The sequence below is a fragment of the Carcharhinus amblyrhynchos genome, chromosome 21 (assembly GCF_965287045.1).
Source record: "Carcharhinus amblyrhynchos chromosome 21, sCarAmb.v2.hapA, whole genome shotgun sequence".
NCBI lineage: Eukaryota > Metazoa > Chordata > Chondrichthyes > Carcharhiniformes > Carcharhinidae > Carcharhinus > Carcharhinus amblyrhynchos.
This window is the reverse complement of record NC_137344.1, coordinates 32,882,976-32,897,153: the sequence shown is the minus strand read 5'-3', so window position 1 is coordinate 32,897,153 and position 14,178 is coordinate 32,882,976. Positions and strand designations below refer to the sequence as shown.

General features: G+C 40.1%; 1 protein-coding gene across 3 annotated transcripts in view; it reads left to right on the top strand.

The window, feature by feature from the left end:
• slc38a12 (solute carrier family 38 member 12) overlaps positions 1-14,178 on the top strand; it is a 241,466-nt gene that overhangs the window by 46,900 nt on the left and 180,388 nt on the right. For all 3 annotated transcript variants that reach the window (XM_080208957.1, XM_080208955.1, XM_080208956.1), the window contains exon 5: positions 13,519-13,642. In XM_080208957.1, coding sequence (XP_080065083.1) covers positions 13,519-13,642 — 124 coding nt within the window. The remainder of the gene's footprint in view (positions 1-13,518; positions 13,643-14,178) is intronic.

The following is a 14,178-nucleotide window of genomic DNA, read 5'->3' as shown; positions in this document are numbered from 1 at the left end:
TCCTGCTGCAATGCTCCAGTGAAATCCAACACAAACTAGAGGAACATTTCAGAGCTCAGTGAAGAGTCACACTGCTGTGGGTCTGGAGTCACGTGTAGGCCAGACTGGTAAGAATGGTTGATTTCATTCCCTAAAGGATATTAGTGGAACCAGAATGGTTTTTACGACAATTGATAATAGCTTCATGGTTGTCATTTGGGTCTCTGGATTAGTAGTCTAGTGACAATACCACCATGTCACTATCTCCCCATGTATCTCCTCACATTTCCATGCAGCAGGAATCCAGTGAAAAAGCTCAGTCCTTGATGATAACACATTTATTTCATTAGAAATTCTAATCACCCTATACTGTTGCAGCTGTCATTAGCAGGCTTTTATCAGAGGTGTATGAATGGAAAAATCATTCAACTGTTTTGTATATAAATATCATTGCAGACATTATATGTTCAGAATGATATTTTGAAATTTAGAATTTTCAATATAGAAACACAAGGTTCTGAATGAGAATTGACTCTTGTCACTAATCTAATTTTTATTGACCTATTGCTCCATCAATATTTTATCAAGTCAATTTAAGATGGAATAAAGAGTTCTAGAAGGTCTGATGGGATGAACAGTCCCATCAAACCTGTAGTACCATTCAATAAGATCTTAGCTGATCCACCAAATCGCCCTCCCCCACACCCTTTGATTCCCTTAATGTGCAAAAAAAATCTATCAATCTGTCTTGAATATCGTTTGCTAAGCATTTCCAGACTTCTGGGGAGAAAATTTAAAAGATTTACAACCATGAGTCAAGATATTTCTCTTCCCCTTGGTCCTATATAGTCAGCCTCTAAACCATGAGTCCGTGCCCCCCTAGTTCTTGTCAAACCTCTTGAAAGATTTTACATGTTGTGATGCAATATTTCTTCTAAACTATGGTGAATATAGGTCTGTCTACTCAACTTCTCCTATCTGGATGTCCCCAGTACTTCAGGAATCAATTGAGTGAAACTTTGCTGCATTCCTTTAAGGCAAACACATCCTTAAGTAAGAAAAATAAACCTGTACAGCTGGTGTATTCTCACCAAAGCCGAATTTGTAGCAAGACTGCCTTATCCTTTAAACCAACTTGCAATAAATACCAGCATGCCATTTGCTATCCTAATATTTGTTCTACTCACAAGTTAACTTTGTGATTAGTGTACAGGCGCTCTTAAATTCCACTGCATAACATTCATTTCCCACATTCTGCTCCATCTCTCAATTGTCCTTTTGATGCCTCTTTGTATCCCCCTCATCACTTCCCCAGTTAACTTTGTGTCTTCAGCAAATTTGGATATATTGCATTTATTCCCCCCCTAAATCACTGATATTGATGGTAAATGACTAAGACCCAAGCACTGATCCTTGTGGCCCTCCAATAGTTGCAGTCTGCCAACCCGAAAATTACATAATGCATGAAAGCGTTCTGGCAATTACTATATAATTTTGGAAAAGTGATAGTGGAAAGTATAACCTACACTGAGTAGTAGTGCAACAAATTGCAGAAGGCATTGATAAACTCGCATAATTGGTTTGTAATTAGTCCATGAATGAGGTGAATTTTGGGAGGAGGAACGAGGCCATATGGAATAGAATGTAGGGGAATGGAGGGATTGAGAGGTACAAATTCATAAATCAGTTAATAACTTATAAAAGTCATTAAAGCAAACAAGACAAGTTTAAAGAGAGGAACAACATTACCATTGAAATTGTTAAACTTGAATAGGACATTGGTTCAATAGTGCATGAAGTACCATGCATAATTCTGGCCTCAATTTTATGTCAAAAGTTGAAGAACTTCAGGTGCAGTTTACAAGAATGATACCAGAACTGGGAAAGGTTTTGGTTTAGATTATTCCAGTGTTTTACCAGTTTCCTAGATTTCATCCTTGATAAATGTGTGCCTAGACACATTTGGAATTCCACACCATCGCCACCACCCCCCCCATCTCTATCTTGCATCCATCCTTTAAAATACTTAGAACCTGTCCCTCACCAAGCTTTTAGTCATTTCACCTCTTTTTTTCCTTTTGCTTTACAATACCTCTGAACCTCTATGGGATCTTAAATTTCAATGAAGGACTTGAGGACTTCACTGAGTTGGCTGAACAACGGAGGTTAGATGTGCAGAGAGAGAGAGTTTGGACTTCACTCCCAGGAGTCAGTGAGAATGCAGGAGCTAAAAGTGCAGAGAGATAGAGGGACTTTATTCAGTTGGTGAAAACAGCAGGCTCCAGTCAGAATCTGCATTCGAAAAGAAAGCTTGACATGCAACATCGTGAAGCTGGTAGGTCAGTGATTGGTAAGCATCCACTGGCTTTGTTTGTTTATCTTGCAATTACCAATAAGTTAGTAGTTTTGAAAAGTTTTGTTACCTAACACTAATACCCCTTAGGATAACATCTTCTGCCATGGTCAGTGGTCAGGGACAGGAGGATGTGACTGAATTAGGCTGGTACGGGGATAATAAAGGTACAAATGAAGGAGCCTTGACCCTTGCAACTGTCCAAAGGATTTGAGATTTAAGAACGGGGGCTGCATGATGGGTGAATGCGACTGTGGTACAGGAAGCCATTCAAGCAGGGAGAATTAATAGGTTATAGGATATAGTAATAATAAGGGGCAGTATAGTTAGGGGGATTGACACAATTCACTGCAGCCAAGAATGGGAGTACAGATGGCTGTATTGCCAGGGTTCAGGACATTTGCACTAGGTTGGAGAGGAACGTGCAATGGGAGGGAAAGGATTCAGTTGTCATGGTACACATTGGTACCAACAACATGGGTAGAACTCGGAAGGAGGTTCTGCTGATGGTGAGAGAACATCTGGGGTTAAATTAAGCAGAATCTTAAAAGGTGGCAATCTCTGGATTACTACTTATGCCATGAACAAATTGGTCTAAGATAAAATTAGAGTTAAACGCATCTCAAAGATTAGTGCGGGAGAACTGAGTTTTGGATTCACGGGATCCTGGTACCGATATTGGCAAGTGGAAGCTGTACCACTGGGATAGTCTTCACCTGAACCATGCTAGGACCAGTGCTCATGAATCGTTTAACTGGGCTGGCAGAGAATTTTAAACTAAGAAGTGGGAGTGAGGGATAAAGTTTGAGAAAACATGCTAAATTAAGTAGAGAGAAGGCAAAGCATCAAGGTAGCAGAAAAGTAAATGATCACAAGAGGATGGCGGGTTTGTACATCGAGTCCCTTTCTATGTGTGAACCCTGTAAGAAGTCTCAAAACAGCAGGTTAAAGTCCAACAGGTTTATTTGGAATCAAGAGTGTCACGTGTGAACCAGCAGATAAGGCCAGAGGTAGTAGAGGACAAAACTGATGGCTCTGGTTCTCGATGCACTTAGCACTTGTAACGAAACAGATTAATTGGTGCAAATAGGAATAAATATGAACGATCTGATCATCATTGAAGATATGTGGCTGTAAGATGACAAAGACCTAAATATTCAAGGGAAATGTTGGAAGGACCAGATGCTAGGAAAAGGTGCAGGGGTAGCTTTCTTAAAAACAAAAGTACACGAGAGGGGGATGAGCTTATTTCTAGAGTTCAAGGTGTTGAATCAATTTGGATAGAGATGTGACCTGTGGGAGTGGTTTATAGGTTCCTTAATAGTAATGACATTGTGGTACATTAAGAAGTCTCATGATACCAGGTTAAAGTCCAACAGGTTTATTTGATGTTTGTGGTACCAAATAAATATGTTGGACTTTAACCTGATGTTGTGAGACTTCTCTCAGTGCCCATCTCAGTCCAACACCAGCATCTCCACATTGTGGTACATGTATGCAGAAAGAACTAATGGAATTTTGTGAGAAAGGCACGGCAATAATAATGGATGATTTTAATCTACATGTGGATAGGGTGAACCAGATCGGCAAAGGGAGACTTGATAATGAGTTCATAATGTTTTAGGGACAATTTGTTTTTGGGACAATTTCTTAGAGCAGTATGTTGAACCAACTAGAGAGCAGGCTACACTAGATCTGCTAATGTGCAATGAGATGATAAAGAATGACCTTTGAAGGTGCTCCTGGGTAGCATTCATCAATATATGATTTGAATTTCACATTCGGTTTCAGGGGGAGGGTAGTTATGAGAACACCAAGATAGGTCAGTAGAGATGAAGTAGAAGACGTTTTGAGGGGAGATTTTGGAATATTGAAAATGTACATTCCAGTGAGAGATTCTGGGGGAAGGGTGCATCATCCGTGGCAAACAAAGGAAGTTAAATCTAGGTTCAAATTGAAAGAGAAACATGCAATTCTGCAAAGATGAATGGCACTTCAGAAAATTGGACAGACTATGAAGAACAGCAAAAATGACTAATGAGAGAAAAACTAGAGTACAAAAGAAAGATAGCTGTAAATATAAAAAGAGATGGTTAGAGACTCTACAGATACTTTTTAAAAAAAAGTAAACTGAATGTTGGCCCACTAGAGTTTCTGGGAATTCATAGGCTTGTACTCGTTGGAGTTTAGAAGAATGAGGGGAGATCTCATTGAGACGTATAAGATGATGAATGGGATGGATAGGATAGAGGTGGAGAGACTCTTCCCGCTCAAAAAAGACAGTAGGACTAGGGGGCACAGCCTCAAGATAAAGGGGCGGTTTAGAATGGAGTTGAGGAGGAACTTCTTCACTCAAAGGGTGGTGAATCTCTGGAATTCTCTGCCCGTTGAAGTGGTGGAGGCTGCCTCGCTAAATATTTTTAAGACGCGGGTTGATGGGTTTTTGATAAGAGAGGGGATTAAGGGTTATGGGGAGGGCGGGAAGGTGGAACTGAGCCACGACAGATCAGCCATGATCTTATTGAATGGCGGGGCAGGCTCGAAGGGCTAAATGGCCTACTCCTGCTCCTATTTCTTATGTTCTTATAATGGAAAATAAAACGGTTGACAATCAGAAAAAGTTTTTTTGCCTATCTTCCCTATAGAGGATGCAAATAACAACTCAAATGTATGAATCAGGAAGTGAAGGGGAGGGAGGAAGGAACTTAAAACAGTTACTGTCACCAGGGAAAGGGTACTGACATCTGACAAGTTTCCAGATCTTAAAAGACTTCGTACTAGAGTTTTAAAAAAAGTGACTGCTGAGATAATAGATGCATTGGTTTCAATTTTCTAAAATTCCTTAGATTCTGACAAGCTCTCATCAGATTGGAAAATAGTGGATGTGACTCCTCTATTAAAGAAAGAAGGAAATGACAGGCCAGTTAATTTAGCATATTATAGGGAAAATGCTAGAGGCAATTATTAAGGAGGTTATGGTAAGTAGTGGGCGACACAATGGTTAGTACTGCAGCCTTACAGCACCAGAGACCTCGGTTCGTTTCTAGCCTTGGGTCACAGTCTGCGTGGAGTTTGCACATTCTCCCCATGTGCGTGTGGGTTTCCTCCTGGGCGCTCCAGTTTCCTCCCACAGTCTAAAGGTATGCGGGTTAGGTGGGTCAGCCATGCTAAATTGCCCCTTAGCGTCAGGGGGACCAGCCAGGATAATTGCATGGGATTATGGGGATAAAGGGTCTGGGTGGGATTATGGTCGGTCCAGACCCGATTGGTCGAACAGCCTCCTTCTGCACTGTAGGATTCTATGATTCTCAGATAAAGGGATCATTTTCGGGTTAGCAAGACTTGAGTGGAATGTTACAGGAATCAGTGGTATCGTAGCTATTCACAATTGTCGTTATGTCTATAGTTGCTAAATTTGTTCTTGACCTAAAGATAGGAAGTGAAGTTGTGAAGAGAACAAAAATAGTTTGCAAGGAACATGGGTTATGTGAGTGTGCAACAGTTTGGCAGATTGAGTATAATTTGGGAAGGAAGAATAGAAAAGCAGAATATTTTGAATACCAAGATTGTAGAACACTGAGGTGCACAGGGATTTGGGTGCGTTTACACAAGGGTACACAAGTTTTGATACAGACAGAAGTGATTACAAAAGCGAATGGAATGTTGTTTATTGCCAGGGGATTGAATGTAAAAGTAAAGATGGTTTGTTACAGTTGTATACTGGAGGGATCATCTTTTCTTGATGTGGGAAATTTGGCTAGGCCAAAATTTTTGTCAATCCCTAATTGCCCTTGAGAAAGTGTTGGTGATCTGCCTCCTTGAACCGCTATCCATGGGGTGCAGGTGCACCTACCATGCTAAGGACGAAACAAGATTTTGAACCAATGACAAGAATGGTGATAAGTTCAAAGTCAGGATGGTGTGATGTTCCCACGTGTTTGCTGTGCTTGTTTTTCTAGATGGTAGTGGTCTTGGGTTTGGATGATGCTGTTGAAGAAGGTTTGGTGAGTCCCTGCAGTGTATCTTGCAGATGTCAAGATAATGCTGTTGCCACTGTACCTCAGGAGTGGATGTTTATGGATGAGGTGCCAGTCAAACGGACTGTTCTGTCCTAGATGGTGTCATGTTTGAGTATTCTTAGACCTATACTCATCCAGGTAATTAGAGAGTTTGGGGGGGGAGGGGTGGTGTTGAGATGGGTGGTACAGTGGTTAGCACTGCTGCCTCAGTGTCAGGGACCTAAGTTTGATTACTGGCTTGGGTCACTGTTTGTGCAGAGCATGCACATTCTCCTTGTGTCTGCATGGGTTTACTTGGGGTGTTCTGGTTTCCACCCACAGTCAGAAAGACCAACTGGTTAGGTGCATTGGTCATGCTAAATTCTCTCTCCGTGTACCTGAACAGGTGTTGGAGTGTGGTGACTACAAGATTTTCACAGTAACATCATTGCAGTGTTAATGTAAGCCTACTTGTGACACTAATAAATAAACTTCAAACTTTAAATGATGTGTACTCCTGTTTCAAAATCCTGGAATTCCCTTCCCAATAGCACTGCAGGTATACCTATATTTCAGGGATGACAGCAGTTCAAGAAGGCAACTTCTTCAACTTGGGATGAGCAATAACTGTTGGCATAGCCAATAACACCCATATGCTATAAATGAAGAACCACCATCTTCCTTTGTAGCAGGTATGATTCCACCCAGCGGAGAGATTTCCCCTTAATTGCTGTTGACTCTGATTTTGCAAGGGCTCCCTGATGCCATGGTAGGTCAAATGCTGCCTTGATGCAAGGACAGTCACTCTCACCTTGTCTCACCTGGAATGCAGCTCTTTTGTCTGTATTTGGATGATGGCTGTAATGAGATCAGGAGCTGAGTGATCTGAACTGAGCATCAGAGAGCAGGTTTTTGGTAAGGAAACATTGTTTAGTAGCTCTGATGACCTATCCCATCAGCTTACTATTGAATGAGAGCAGACTGATGGGGTGATAATTGGCTGGGTTGTAATTGTCCTGCTTTTTGTGTACAAGACATAGTTGGACAATTTTCATATTACCAGGGTAGAAACCAGTGTTGTAGCACTCCTGGAACAGCTTGGCTATGGGTGCAACATGATCTGGGGACCAGGTCTTCAGCTATTGCTGGAATGTTGTCAGGTCCCCACTATCCAATGTCATATTTTCTGATAGTGTTCAGAATGAATTGAATAGGCTGAAGACTGGCAATTGTGTTGCTGGGGACCTCTGGAGGAGCCCAGATAGATCATCACTCAAGTGTTGTGTACAGTTTTGGTCTTGAGAGAATATTAATGTTTTAAAAATAGTTCAGAGAAGGTTCACACAACTGATGTCTAGGATGGGAATCTTGCAAGTAAAAGTTGTACAGGTTAGGCCTGTATCCATTGGCATTTAGATGATACTGGGGCATGTAAGATCCTGAGGAGTCTTGACAAAATAGATACTAAACAAATGTTTCTCCTTGAGAGAATCTAGAACTAAGGGGCACAGTTTCAAAAATAAGAAGCCTCCCTTTTAAGACAAATGATAATTTCTTTTGAGGGCTGGAATTCTTTTACCAAGTAGTGGTAGAGGCAGGGTTATTGAATATTTTTAAAGGAGAGGTTGATACTAACTTAAGGAGTATAGGTTCTTGGGTAGGTGGAATGTGGAGTTGAGGCAATAATCAGATCAGCAATGATCATTATGTTTAAGTGGCCTAATAGCTGCTTATGCCCATGGTGTGTGGAACAGATAGTTGAAAAGAGAATAAAGATGAGAATTATGATTTCTAACATTTAGAAAAGAATTTCTTCAATAAGAGACTGACAGTTGATGCATAAAGTATTTGTAACTCTTGAGCTTGGGCAGGGCCTTTAAAGGGAGCTCAAAGTTTAAACTTGTATTTAAGTTGGAAATTGGAAGAGAGAAAATGCATGGGAATGAGTTTTTGTTGTGCTAGTATGTCTTAAATCTGTTAAACTTAGTCAGGGTCTGTTCAAAAGAAACAGCTGGGAATAGTCAGCATCTGTGGAAAGAATGAGTTAATTTTTCAATTTGACGGCCTTTTTATCAGAACTGCTGAAAAGTCACCAGCCAGGAATGTTAACTCTTTTTTACTCCACAGTTGCTGTTTGACCTATTGAGTATTTCCAACATTTTCTCTCCTCAGTTTACATTACACTTTTGGCCTTAGAACCTGGTGTGATTGATATCTTTCAATTTTTTTTTAAAAACGTTCTTGAAGTACTTGTATAAAACCAGGAACACTGAATATCAGTTTCATTTTTCGAACGGTCTGTTCCTGGCTCTTGTGCACCAGAGTGTTTGTGGACAAAAGGCCTGAAGTATCATTAGGTCGCGCTGGTAAAATCAACCAAACCATCAAAAACAGTTGAGGAATTTTAGCAATGTATTGTGTGAATTTTAAAAAAAGCCCCTTAAAACTGGCTATACTACATAACTATCTAGAGGCCCAGATCAAACTAATCATTGTCACATTTCCACTATTTGTGCCAAACTGTGGAACTTTTGAAATGGCTCCTAAAATTAAGCTTTTTGGCACAAGCACCTTTAAAATATTTTAGAAAAGTACTAAAGCTGACTGCTCTAGTACACCCAATGTCACTAGTTAAATGCTTGGGTATAGTTTAGTCATTCTCATTTATTTAAAATGAGCTTTCACACCGATGCATCAAACACTGATTTTCAAAACTTGATTTTTAATAACTAATCTAACTACAATTAAACTGAACAAGGTTACTAGATGTATTGGAACATCCTTTAATATAAAAAAAATGGAAAAAAGCTACATTTTGCAAGGCTGCCCATTTGTCCTGGTTCTTGAAAGACTGTATCTTTATGTATACTAGTTTTGAGCAGGATCTTGAGCAAGAAAATCCAATTTGGAAAGCAAACATAATTTGCGTCTTGGTTGTGGACTGGTCCAAAGCAGAATCTCTACCACAGAATTTTGTTCTTTCAACAGATTGATAAGGAAGGGTGTGCGATATAAACAAGCTCTGAAAATGCAATATAAACAAGCTCTGAAATGGATGAGTGGCTGGAGGGAAGTTGATCTCTGACAAATGTATTCTTCAATATTATTGAAGTCAAAACTAAAATCCAACTGTGCCCAGGGTTGAAAGCTGCTGTTTTCCTACTTTAAGGCCTCTTTCTTTTAAAGAAAAATGCACCTCATTCAGTAATGTGCAAAATACATTCAGTTGATATGGTGAATAGAATTTCTGCCTCATTTATTGAAGTAGCAATTTATAAATGAAATGCATAATATTGTTATGTTACCATTACTCTTTTCACATTAACAGTGCAGGAAGATCAAATAATCTCATTCCCCCTCAGTTGAAATGAGCGTAATCAGTATAAATTAAATAAGCTATTTCAATCAAATCTTGTGTTCAATTGTTTTCCAACTTTTCAATAAAAATTAAATGTGACTGGATGAAGTTTTTTTTTGTTGGCTGATGGTAACTTGCACGTAGTGAACATATTCTGGGATGAATGAAAGGGTGCATGAGAGTGACGAGAAATTCTTAACCATGCAACTGAAGAAGCTTAATGCACAGAACAAAGATTGGCTGACTCTATGCTAGAGCAACTCAGAGCCAACCTCACTGCCCCAATCTTAGTCCAGTATCTTTTGCTTCAAATATTTTTCCAACCTTCCCACAAAGGTTGCAATGGTTTGTCTCAATCATGTCCAGTGGCAGATGCACCTAACTCTTAGAAAATTTCTTCTCAACATCTTAAAAAAAAAATTGACCTATGTCACTGATTTCCCTAGTCAGAGAAAATAAACTCTCATAACTTGGCTTCTAAAGCACTTGAATTAAAAAATCCATTGTGACCTCTTTGAAAAATATTGCTGTGGTTTCCCTTGAACAGAGAAAGCAGTTTTTGTTAGATCTGTGCATGCATGCGCTCTTTTAGCAGTCTTCCCAGGTTGCCTGCCCATCCCTTAACTCTGGGTGTATCTTGTTGCTAGGAAAAACTGAGGGCCTGGGGTGCTATGCAAGTGTGAAATTCCTCAGTAGATCTTGCAAAGAATTAGCCTTGATTTGAGATGTAAATGTACTAATGATATCAAACAATATTTTAAAGTTTATTTGTTAGTGTCACAATAGCTAATTAATTGGGATATTGAGGGGGGCTTGGCCTAACTCCATACCTGAAAAATGGCAGATGAATCTTAATTATTAGTTTATCCACATTATGGGTGAGTATCCAGTGGTAGATATTAAAAATGATCTGGGAAAATTTATTGGAAAGCAATGCCTTGGAAAGCGTGGTCGCCATGTAGAAGCATTATCAATTTGGCAAACTGAAGGGACTTCAGAGCTTAGTGGTCCACTATATAAATCAATAGTGTCCTGTTCTGCAGCATGACACATGGTTTAGACTATTATATCTGAAAGAATAGTAGAATCATTAGAGCACTGAAGTCTATTTGGCCTATTGCGTCTGTGCCATTGTTCTGCAAAAGCAGTTGTGCTATTCCTGCTCCCCACCCATTCATTTGCAGTTACCTGGAAGTTAAAATTGGTTTTAATCTCAGGAGGGCTCCAAACCCTGCAGTTGCCCATTGGAAACCCAAGCTTCCCAGGCAATTACTATGCAGTGTAATTGCAATGTTGGGAGTATCTGTTGGTACATGTTTAGAGGAAGGATTAGGTGTCTTGGGGTACAACCTTACAGAAATCAGAGGTTCTGGGCCTGAATTACAAGATGGAGATGGCTACGTGATCAAAGTCAACAAAATAAAGCTACAGATAAGGTTGAAGTAAGCAAACTTGTCAACTTGGGCACTGAAACCAAGACTAGAGTTCACAAGTTCAGAATTTACCAATCTTGTTCAAGGACAGAAGGATTAGAAACATCACTCTCTCATCTCATTAAGGATAATTGGCATGTAGAACAGACTGAGTCAACACTTCAACATTTTGACAAAAGACAAAAGATGATTGTATTAATGGGAGTTGATAGTTTTGTTTTCCCAGGACCATTCTTATGTAGCCAGATAGACTATATCAGCAGAGAAAATGCTGGAAATTCTCAGCAGGTCTGGCAGCATCTGTAAGGAGATTAAAAAAAAAAGTCCAAATGACCCTTTATCAAAGCTGATGGGCTTTGACAAAGAGCTCTTAATTACTCAATTCAGCTATTCCTTTCTCCCCTTACAGATGCTGAACCTGAAATTTTCTAGCATTTTCTTTCAGATTCCAGCATCCGCGGTAATTTGTTTTTATAGACTTTATAAAAGGAGGCAATGGCCAAGTGGTATAAATAGACTATTAATCCAGAAACTCAGCTGCTGTTCTGGGGATCCAGTTTGGAATCCCACCACAACAGATGGTGGAATTTAAATTCAATGGAAAAAAATCTGGAATTAAGAATCTACTAATGACCATGAAACCATTATTGGAAAAATCCATCTGGTTCACTAATGTCCGTTAGGGAAGGATGTCGACTGTCCTTACCTGGTCTGGCTTACATGTGACTGCAGAGCCACAGTAATGTGGTTGACTCTCAACTGCCCTTGGGCAATGAGGGGAAAGGCAATAAATGCTGGCCAGCCAGCGATGCCCATGTCGAATGAATGAAAAAAATCCTATATCTGTAAACTGACCATTGGTTATTCTCCTGAGCCTAGCTAGAGTCGCACCATTATCTATGGTGTGAGTTCCATAACAGCTGCCAGTTTCTGTGTCTCAGGAATTCAGGATGCTGTTGTGATTCAACGCTGGTAGAAGGGCACTGTTTCTCTTGAATTATTTGGCTGCATAGAAACTGGAGAACTCCTGTGTTTGGGTTGAGCCTTAAGTTGCTGTGTGTGAGGCCTTGCAAAATAGTTTTGAAAGTCTGTGCACTGCAAAATAAAAAGTATACATTGATCATGGGGTGCAGTTCCCCTAACTTTTGGACCAACCTGTGAGTGGGCAAATGCAAGGTAGATACAAGTTATCCACTTTGGTAGCAAAACAGGAAGATTATTATCTGGTTATAAATTAAGAGGGGAATGTGCAACGAGATCCATGTCCTTGTACACTGGTCATTGAAAATGCAGCATACGTCAAAGAAGGCAAATGGTCCAGATTGCAGGAGGATTTGAGTATGACAGCAGGGATGTCTTGCTGTAATTACATAGGGCCTTGGTGAGGTCGCACCTGGAATATCGTGCGCAGTTTTGGCCTCCTTATCCGAGGAAGAACGCTCTCGCTATAGCGGGAGCTCAGAATAGATTTGCCAGACTCATTCCTGGGATGGTGGGACTAAAGTATGAGAAGAGATTGAGTTGGTTAGGATTATATTTGCTGGAGTTTAGAAGAAGGAGGGGGGAATCTCATAGAAACATACAAAATTCTAACTGGACTAGACAGGATCGATGCTGGAAGGATTTTTTGAATGGTGGGGTGTCCAGAGCCAGGGGTTGTAGTCTAAGGGTATAGAGTAAAACTTTTAGAACTGAGATGAGGAGAAATTTCTTCACCCAAACCCTGTGGAATTTGCTATCTTAGAGCAGTTGAGACCAAAACGTATGCTTTCTGTTTTCAAACAGTTAGTTAAACCTCTTGAGGCGAAGGGGATCATAGGATATGGTGGGGGAGAGGATGGGAGCACAGTCAGGCTATTGAATTGGCTGATTACATATCATTTTAATGAATGATAGAGCAGGCTTGAATGACTGAATGGCCTACTCCTGCACTTATTTTCTGTTTTCAAATCCAAGTTTCCTTCATCCCAGTGGTAACAGTTGGACTTCCTTTCATGGAACTGGTATTAACCAATTTAAGAAATTGTTGGGAGATAAGTTGCTCTAAACCCAGATATAAAATTAAGAAGTTTTTAAAAACTATACCAGTGTACGTGGATTGAGTCCTGCATTAGGTTCATGTGATTTATTTGCTCCTATTGAGCTATTGTGGGAATTGTGTTGGGGCTAATGATTTGAAAGCGGTCCCATTTTACCAAGGTGCAAATATTAACTTAGTAGAATATGGAAAGGAAGGACGGTGTGGATTTCTGGCTAGATCCAGAATTTTCAGCTTCTCGGCCACAAATTTCCAATCATTAAGCAATGGCTGAAGGCTTTAGTTCAGAAGTAGCAAATCTCAGCCATTATGTTTCAGAACCACGGGGGGTGCTCATCGGGCTTTTTTGCTGTTTTCAGGTGGATGATAGCGATCCCTCTTCAGATTCTTATTATGATGATGATGATGATGACGATGACAAGAATACAGTTGCAATACGGGATGGTTACGATCGGTCAGAGACAAGACCCATTCTTTCAGTGCGTGAGTATTGAGGCAAGCTTCTTTTGTGAGCTGAATTATCTTTCAGTACTAAGCAAATTACTGAAATCTGGAAGTTGTTCTTTCTGGCTAATTGCGTAAGTCATTTTGTCCAAAATGTATAAGGATTAAGAAATTAGGGTTGCTTGAACCTGAATTCCTTCTCGGGAAAGACTGGAGTTGAGAGGATGCTGCATTTTCCGGGGTAATGCCTTTTGGATAAGACTTAAGCCAGGGTTTGGCTTATCTATCAGTTAGACATAAAAAGAATCCTATGGCACTGTTTGAAGAGCAGAGCAGTTCCTTCAGTGTTGAGACCAGTATTCCTCAACCAATGCCACTAAGACATTATCTGGTTATATATCTCATTGCTGCGCGTGAGAGGTTGCCTGCCACAGTACGACAGTTGATTGCAAAGCACTTGTGAAAGGTGTTGTACAAATGAAGTTCTTGCGTTCTTTATAATATGAGCTGCTGTGGGAATCGGGAAGGAAAGGTTAGCTAATCCATTTAGTATAAATTGGTTTCATGTAGTATGA